Consider the following 9,674-nt stretch of genomic DNA (forward strand, 5'->3'; position numbering starts at 1 on the left):
TCCTGTCCCGTGTTTCACTGTGGTATTATCAATCAGCTTAAACCTAGTTACTTGAGAATGCTTGGGCATGGTAAAGGTAACTTCACTGTGGGATTGAGTAGTTGTGCTTCCATAAAACAGCCTTTGATCTTCTCATTGGAACGTATTTAGTCAGAATTCCTGATGTTCAGCAAAACTCCTGGTGGTGGTGGTTGTTGTTTTAGACAATTTTCTGTTTCAGAGCTGATGCCATGAAGTCTTAATTCCTCTGTCAGAGGACTCATTTGGAAAGTGTTGGCTGCCAAGGGCAGCCTTTTGTTTTTTGGATCCTGAATGAGAACACAGTGCAAACAGTCGTACTCTTTAAGCAGCATCTTGTTCAAAATGTTATCTGTGACTGGTACAACAGTGAAATGTGTAGATGCATGTCTATATAAGCAGATACATGTTTTCTTACACTCAGAAAACTGAATGCACCTTTGTGAAATCTGTGTATGAATTAGACGTTACTGCTGATAATATGAAAGAATCTTTTTGTAGAGACTTGGTTTTATTAACAAAGATGGTGATGCTCACTGTAAATTGTTTGTTTCTTTTGTGAAAGGTAAAGGTTTGAATCAGAAAAGGTGAAAAAGCCTTGGCAAAACATGCATCACTTCTGATGGAGAGAGCACATGGTTGCATAGTTTCCCTCTGTGCCACTCTACTATGAAACCAGATGTTCATCCTCATATGAATACAGACAGTGCAGCTGTTTGTTCCTCACCCCATCCCTCATTAAAGCATTTTGATGTGAACTGACCAACCTGAGGCCTGTGCAGCTTGAACACAGTTGAGGCCCAATCCCATAATGTCTGTCTCTTCTGCTCCACCCCTATTAGAGATATACTTGGGTCATGCAAGGAGCAGGAAAATAACTAGGTAAGAAGTGCAAAGGTGGGCCTTTCCCTTAATGCAGAGCTTTTGCTTCGATGCTGTGAGAGACCCCAGAGTGCAGCTCTGCTCTGCAAGAAGAGCTAGAACTGCTAGCTCTGGCCGCTTCAATTGCCCTTTGAGCTTATCCCTTTGAGGAAACCTCTGTTCTAAAGCACTGGTGTGTTTCAGATGAACACTGCTGCTGTATCTAGTAGCTGTCGTGTTTGGCTTGATCTTCTTTCTCCCCAGCCAAAGTCTTGTGCTGCTTTATTCAATTGAACAAAGTAAATGTCGTCATGTTCCACTTTGCTTGACACCAAATTGACTATCAGCCAGTTTAGAACAGTTAAACCTACTGTGTGAGCCTCTTCTATGCTAGTTAATGGAATAATTTGTAGCATCTGTAGGTATTTATTCTTGCTGGTCTGGTACTAAAAAAAATTTCAACCCTTCTTAATTACAAGCAGGTGAAATAGGTATGCCTGTTTGTAGAACATAATTCCACATTCCCATAATAAAGGACTGCATGATTTATACTTACTGAAAGAGCAGAGGTAAAAGGTTGCAGTTCACAAATCCACAGACTTGGAAAACGTAAGATGCCAACATCTTAATCAAAATTCCATACAGTAAACTTTAAAAAAATGCAGTTTAATGTTGCCCTAGGTTTTATATGAGAGGAACATTGCCATGTATGTTCACCTCCTACATGTTAGTATTGCTATTGAATTATATTCTTGATGGTGTTTAAGTATTGCATTAACTCAGATTCTAATTTGCCTTTTAAAAAAAAAAAAGCTAACAAATGTTGATCAATGATGACTGGTTTTGGACTTGTTGCAACTGCAAACCTCTTGTGCCTGAGTTCCCTGTAAGCGTCTGTTAGCTCTCTGCTCAACTGTCCTTATCTGACCCAAAACTCGATATGAAAAACATAATGTAAAATGGCAGCAGTGCTTTGTATGCTTAAATCCAATACAGAGAAACACCTTTAGGCTGATATGCTCAAACTATTCTTTAATCTGTTGAAAGTTACTTGAGCACGTTTCCTCCCTGACTCTTTGTCCATTTTGTAGACCTTTAACTCCAGTGGTTTGGGTGAGATATTTTGTGTGATAAGTAGCCTTGTATCCTTGTAGATGCAAGGATAATTAGACAGACTTGGCATTTCAGAGAAGTATTTCTATTTCATTGGAACAGAATATTTTTCCAACTAATGGCGCTAAATAAAAAGGCCAAATCAAATCACAAGTTCTTACAGCTCATAAACAAAATTTACAGGGATACCATGGCACAATTTAGAATAAGCATAAAAATCTAGGCCAATAAATAGATCAGCTTTCATGGTAGACTATACCAGAAAGCAGCATGTGTAAATCTAGAACAGTCTGGCTAGTGGAAGATGAAAGCCTGTTACTTCACAATGCTGTTTAGCATCTGATGTGAAATGAGTTGATGTCAGTATACTTCTCTTCCTGGGCACCTACATCTAAAAAATTAAAACTGCCTTTGAAGATACAGCAGAGACAAAGTACTGAACAACTTTCATTTTCAAGTCATAGCCACGCTGCTGTGTGTCAGCTTGTATTGGTTCTTAACTAGGTCCCTGGCTTTTGAGTACAGAAACCTGCAGCAATAATTTTTTTTGTTGTAAAGAATGGTTATTTTAGTTGTTGGACAGCATGGCAAAATGACAGAGGTGGTTTGTTCTTCCCTGTTCACATCCAGTATTGTTTTTCCTACTTCCTATAGACAGTGAAATAGGCATTGTGATCTTGAGTATTCCAAATTTGCAAAACGGAATATACAAATACACATCAGATTTTCAAGAAAATGAGGAGTAACTGCGGAGCTACAGAAAGCTAACAGTGTATTTGGTCCCCAGATTGAATCCAGTCAAGGATTAGATTTAGGCTGTGAAAGTGTCAGGAATCTTCTCGGGATTTGGTTCTGTTTCAGTGGAATACAAAAATAGAAATATTTTTAACTACTTGGCTTTATGGCTTGATGAGGGAGAAATTACTTCTAATTCATTTCAAACGTTTTGCTTAAAGTATGCAGTGTTTTCTTCACTCTGAGTACTTTTTAGATGCTTTAATTCAAACACGTAATGCATTTCTATACCTTGATTTCTCATTTGCACAGGGAAGAAATCTTTCCTTGTCACCTTTGTTTTTGCTGGAATCATAAAGTGACTTGGGTCATTTAGCTCCAGTTTCATGTACTTGGCTTACTTCAGGTTCTCAAAGATAACTATTCACAAAATGCTCAGTGCCATGCAAGACAGAAGAGCTGGTCAGACCCCAAGAGGTTTGTTTGTTATATCAATCAAGTATTTCTCTTACTGGTTTTTGTCTTGTGTAGAAGATGAAGTGATATTTCTTAACAAAATTCAGTGGTTTACAACACTGTATGTGCCTATGACTTGAGCACTGTCTATACAGGTAATTGCATAAGTGGAAAATGCACTCTTTTAGGGAGGGACACTCCTCTGTACCTATTTGTGAGAGGGTGTGATGTTGGTGATATGTATTTAAAAGGCAGTTTTCAACAGGATAGAGCGGAGTGTTTAAGACCAGCATTTTGTGATTGTTTCTGTAATTTCAAGTCCTTAAGTCTACATCTTAACTTCCTGAATCTCTTGAATGTAATGAAATTGTAACATAGTTGGGTTTCATTATTGCTGGGACTGACCTGTCACCTTTTTGGGGATAGGCTGATGTCCGAGGTGCTAACACACAAAGCTATACGTGGTGCTTCTGAGCTAAAATTGATTTGCCAGCAGTCAGGGCATTTGCTTTTGAGCCAATCTGATGCAGCTGTAGGAGCTGCAAGTTGAGGAAATTGGGCAAGGATGAGTGTAGCCCTCAAAGTGTGAAGCCAATCTAGCTTCATCTTCGTCAGTTGGCAAGATGTGGAGAAGCAGCAGAAAAAGCTGTGTTGCTGTGCTTAGGCTGTCTCTGCTGTGCTCTACACTTGATCAGTTGCTGATATTCCAGGAAATTCCAGAATTGACTCAGTATGAGAACTGATGTCACTCAGATCTTTCCTCTCCCTATTGGAGACCTCAACAAGAAACCCTCTGTTGCCAGTATCTCTTAGAGCAGCATCTCTTGCATTATGCAGCCATAGGCAGAAGTCTCAGGATGGGCCAGAAAGCAAACCAGGTCACTAGTCTGATCAGTCTAACAAATTGCCTTTCTCCCTGGGTCTGGTGCTTCAGGGCCCTGCCATTCCTGAGAAGCAGTGGGGTGGACTCAGGACTTTTGGTGGCTCCAGGCCCTGCCTGGTGTTGGCTGTTGCAGCTGTACCTCTGGGAGCAGCTGCATCCACATAACTGGGGGGAAATGGGTAGAACTGGGACATGGGAAGAAGCATGAGAATGGCTGGTCCAGTTATGCACTGGGTTTCAGTGCACATAAATGATGTGGTTTTCTTTTGACTACTGTAGCAAATGCTCTAGTTTTGTTACTAAAACAAAACCAACCTTTCTATTGCTCTTTATATTTGGAAAGTGATATATTATCAGTTTCTGAAGTTGAGGTTTAGTGAACTACAGGCATTAGCTTCCTTTCAAGCTACTCTGGGCTTTCGTGCTTGCTTTGTATGGCAAGGGTCTAGAGAGATTTCTTTTATTTCCTTCCCCACTATTGTTTTCAGTACAAAGTTTTTTTCTTAATATTCAGACATTTTATCGCCTCACTTCTTTTAGAACTCTGAGTTTCTTTTTTTCCTTTTTTTCCCCATTACACAAAAGAGTACTTTTAGCTGATTGAGTTCTATCCATTGCCAACTGCAGACTCTTTTGTCTTGTTGTCCAGCATCCTTTATGGAATGAGGACCATTGAGCGAGTACTTGTTGGCTCCCTGCTGAGCACAATTGTGCGTGCAAGGTGTGGTACTGTACCCGCGGAACATGGAAAGCTGCAGTTTGGAGGGCCTGAATGCATTGCAATTTTTACCTTTTTGCTTTGTGAAAGAAGTGGGATTGTGCTGTGAGATAATAAATCCACCTATTTTTAGTTTGGTGCAGTTGCGACAAGTGGGCGAACAAAGAACCAGTTGAATGCACTTGCTGTTGTGTTGAAACCAGCTAAAAGTTCCTATTCAAGTAGTTTCAGCACAGTACAGCTAACAGGCAATTTTCCATTTATGTATACAAACCTTCTAGAAAGACAGCTGTGCGGTTGGATTAATTTCTAGCAGTAAATTGAATAAAAGAAAATTGAAGGGGGTCTCGGGAATTCCTTTCTAAACAGTGAAAGCAGATCTTTCAAAGCTTTCTTTTATTTAATCCCTTGCCTTCCCAATGTCTACTGTAAGATTTAAAGGACTAGAAATAGTGTCCTCTGTGTGGAGGTATACAACAGGAAATGTGCTCTTTTTTTGAATTAAAGGGATGCTATTAAAATATCCTCTAACACTTTCTACTTCAAAATATGCTGATTTGCTTTTAAATAAATGAGAAATTCACACCTCTTAGTCATAAAAAGGAGCTCAAATGTTTGTGCTTCTGTAAGCTGTAAGTGAGCCATGTAGAAATGTGTTCTGAAAACAGGAATGTGTTTTTATACCTAAACTGTTTTTCACTGGGGAGAGGAACTTGATAGTAGAAAGCTTTTTGATTATGCAAGGTTATCAATTTTGTTGAAGCTAGCTACGTGAAATAGCCTTGGTTAAAACCCACATCCTAACAAAGATTTCAGTGAACTCCTTCTGATAAAATGGTGGTCACAGGCTTCTATTCTAAAGGTTGATCTTCAAATACTATTTTGGAATTATAAATTAGCTCCTAAGTGAAGTCTTGATTCTGTCTAAGCAAACTGTGAGAACAGATACAGTTTGGGCAGAGAATGGTTTGAGGACAGCCCTAAGGAGAAGGATTTGGGAGTGTCAGTTGGTGAAAGATTCAACGTGAGCCAGCAATTTGTGCTTGCAGCCCAGAAGGCCAACTGTATCTTGGATTGCATCAAGAGGTTGAGGGAGGTTGATTCTGCCTCTCTACTCTGCTCTCATGAGACCCCACCTGGAGTATTGCATCCCTAACACAAGGACACTGAGCTGTTGGACTGGGTCCAGAGAAGGGCAGTGAAGATGATCAGAGGGCTGGAACACGTCCCTTACAAGGGCAGACTGAGAGAGTTGGGCTCTTCAGCCTGGAAAAGAGAAGGTTCTGGGGGGACCATGTAGTTGCCTTCTAGTGTCTGAAGGGGCCTACAGGAAAGCAGGGGAGGGACTTTTATAAGGGTATGTAGTCATAGGGCAAAAGGAAATGGCTTCTAAACTGAAAGTGAGTAGATTTATGCTAGATATTAGGAAGAAATGCTTTAGTAGTTAGATGCTGGAACAGGTTGCCCAGAGAGGTTGTGGTTGGATCCTCCCTGGAGGCATTCAAGGCCAGGGTGGATGGGGCTGTGAGCAACCTGGTGTAGTGAGGTTGGAGCTATTTGTACTTAAAGGTCCCTTCCAACCCAAACTGTTCTATGATGGTATCCTTCTGACCTTAAACTCATGACTTGCTAATTAATTATCTACTTTATATTATATCAAAGGAGTTTTGAGCAAAAGCACCACATAGGCATAAGAAATCTCTGGTAGGTAATGAAGAGTGTAGCACTGAAGTGTTATTTTCTTGTTTTCCTTCAAATAACTTTTTTGTGTAGACTAGATGTAAGAATATCCAAGTAGGAACTTGAAGAGTGGCAGTGGGCTTACTGCAAGGTGTTCTATAGAGCACTGACCTCAGGGGTCAGCTTTACCACTGAGTGGCTTCATTCTCCCCACTTCATCCAGTTTTGTACAGGCAAGATGAGCTCATGCTTAGTTTTCCTCTGAACTTGTGAAGTTTTGCTTAAAAGCCACTTAACAGATCTGGTAAACTGCTCATGTGGCTGCTAGCATGCAGGGGTAGAGTAGGAAGATTTTTCCAGTGCTCTGGGAAAGCATCTGGAACATGATGTAGTATGAATGTTGCAATGTTTGTATTTCATGTGAATGTATCAACTAATATGAAATACTTAAGAAATGACAAATTGAGGAGGGAAGTTGAAAATGGGTGTGAAAGTTTCTTGTTCCTTGTGGATCTACTTGTAATAAGCTGTGGCATGTATAGTGAGGTTGCAGTCACATATCAAGAGCAGCCACCACAGTGTTATTCTCTGGATTCTTACCACTGCAAAGAGAAACCTTGACTGTTATACCCCTTCTGCTCACTGTATGCTTGTAAGAGGCAGAGTTTAGAAGTTTCACATTTATCAAAATCAAACTTGTTGTCTATATGGCCTTGTTGTTAGATGCTGCTTTTGGGTTCTAGTCAAGGATCCCTTACAGCTGCATGAGGAACTTAGGCATTTTTCCCTTTATTTAGGATACTGAGGATTTCTTTTTTGTTTAAATAAAGATTAGCACCCCTCTCCTTTTAATATACTTTTCATTTAAATAGCTCTGAAGTTCCTGAGCTCTTGTTCAAATGGTACCAAAAGTAAGACAAACTAATCTGACGCTGGAGAAAGATACTTATAGCAGAAGCTTGGCTGCTTGCTGCTTTGAGGTTACCCAAATGTGCCGCTTGTCTTGCTGCAGACTCCTGTGGGACTGGAGAGCTTATTATCTACGTGCTTGGGAACTTGGAGAAATTAGTTGTTGACTAGGCTGCAGTACAGCTGTCTAACCTAAATGCTGATGTTACTAACTGCTGTGCTCTGGGTTTGCCAGAAGGTGAATATATCAGCCTAGATGCTCATAGATATTAAGTTAGATTTTTAGACTTTTCTGCATACAAAAGGAGTCTACTAGATTTTTGTCACTAACTGGAATCTACATAGGCAAAACCTCTGTCCATAATCAGGTTGAATAGTAAACAAATGCCCTTCTTCCTTTTTCCTCATGTCCCACGTTGTTTCCAGCAGTACTTAGGATATATGCTTCTCTAAACTTGAGTACATATCCTCACCTCATTGAAATACTTACGAGAATCAATTCTGCTCCTCCTGTACATTCATCATTAATATATTTATGTATTTTTTTCAATTACAGACTTTAAAAAATTCCAAAAGTCTTTGCTCCCTTGATTATGAAGACGATGATGATGACACACAAATGAAGACAATTGTGTCATCCCCATGTGACTCAAATGATCTTATGAACATCATCACCCCTGGTTCCAGTCCAATGAAAGAACAGCTGGATGAAGTAAGGCATCACGGGTCATGCCAAGGTAGCTTCAAAACAAGGGATTATAAGAAAGCAGCTGCAGTATGTGAAAGTGATGAGGACACAAGTGATTGTGAGAGCACTGAAGAGGGCATCTTTCCTCTAGACTGTGGGGACTTGGACCTAGAGCAGATTGAAAACAACTGAGTCTCAAAGTTGTGTGCTAGAATCAGAGTTGTTCTAAATTAAAATGATAGAGGATTACCTTTGCCATGCATAATCCATGTCCCTGAATCTCTGAATCTCTGTATAGCCTATCTTGGGCCTGTGTTAGAAGAAATGTTTCAGGTGGGGGAAAAATGTGAACCATTGTTACCTGTTTAGTCTATTAATCAGTATGTGGATGACAATGACGACAACAACAAAAAAGTAGGAGGTTAAATGTTATTTTGAACATTAAGGAATAATTTTGATTAAAAAATTTCCTAACAGATATTTTGCATTTTTATGGCTTTTACAGTTCTGGAGAAAAAGCATCTCTATTTTGAAATGAATTTTCAGAAGGGCATTCTATAAAACTAAATCTGTCTACAGTGATTCTGGTGCGGGTATATGTTGCTTTTGTTAAAGAGCTTAATGTGAAAAGTGAATTGCATAATGAAATTGGTAATAAACCTTCAGATAGAACTCTTAAATACCTGGTTGACAACTGGTCCAAAATACTTAACTGCCATCTCTGACAGTGTCTGGATTAAAAAAAACAACTTCATAACATGTACAAATGTTCTTTTCATACATTCAGGACTTTTTGATCAAAATATGGTAGTGACCTTAAAGGTTAACATTTTCCATGATTTTACTACTTGAATTGTTTTCTAGCCTGAAGCAATGCTAATTTAGGTGGGATAAAACTGCAAGTAGCTGCCCACCTACTTGGTCATTATGTTTTCTGTGGTTCAAAAGAATGTACAACAAGAGCACTTGAACTTTTAGACAGGGACTTTGTAATGATCAGTTCCCCAGGAGGTGATCCCTTCAGCAATACTAGAAGGAAAATAGTCCTTGAATTAAATAAAATGACATTTTGCTTTGCACTTGTGTCTGTTTATGAATTTTGTTGGAGGAAAATACAGAGTCTGGGTCATGTTCTGTAATATGGTATTTATGTGCAGAGTTGGGTGGAGGGCAGACTTCTGGTCATCTAAAAAGAAAGTCAAATTAGTTTGAGGAGCTGGGGAATAATTCCTGCTAGAACCCAGAAGTGTCTCAGTGATTACATACACCATAATAATCTTAATATAATAGTCTATTCATTGCAGACTATTGCAACACATTTTGTTAGTTCAGCTGGAATAGGGATTTGCCTGATCGAGAGGGAAAATAATCTCAAAGTAGAGATTTTAAATTGGATAGAACTGGAGAGGCTTAGATTATGGCGTTTCATTGCATCGCATTAGTCTGCTTAAATGAGCCAACTCCTATGATAGCCTGTGCTATAAAACCAAAATCTAGTATCATTTCAAGTCACCTCATGGAATGTGATTGAAGTGAGAAATTAACATCTTGAGGCATATGACAAAAACCAGAACGAGGTGTGATTTGGGCTGCAGCCTTGTGGTTAGGGTCAG

At 39.5% G+C, this 9,674-nt stretch overlaps 1 protein-coding gene across 10 annotated transcripts in view; it reads left to right on the forward strand.

Moving 5' to 3' along the window:
* FAM53A (family with sequence similarity 53 member A) overlaps positions 1–9,125 on the forward strand; it is a 91,473-nt gene extending 82,348 nt beyond the window's left edge. For all 10 annotated transcript variants that reach the window (XM_090139778.1, XM_090139777.1, XM_031588263.2 and 7 more), the window contains one exon: positions 7,930–9,125. In XM_090139778.1, coding sequence (XP_089995904.1) covers positions 7,930–8,253 — 324 coding nt within the window. In that variant the 3' untranslated portion in view covers positions 8,254–9,125. The remainder of the gene's footprint in view (positions 1–7,929) is intronic.
* Positions 9,126–9,674: the final 549 nt, after the last annotated feature.

Source organism: Phasianus colchicus, chromosome 4, assembly GCF_987193195.1.
Source record: "Phasianus colchicus chromosome 4, bPhaCol1.hap1.1, whole genome shotgun sequence".
Lineage (NCBI taxonomy): Eukaryota > Metazoa > Chordata > Aves > Galliformes > Phasianidae > Phasianus > Phasianus colchicus.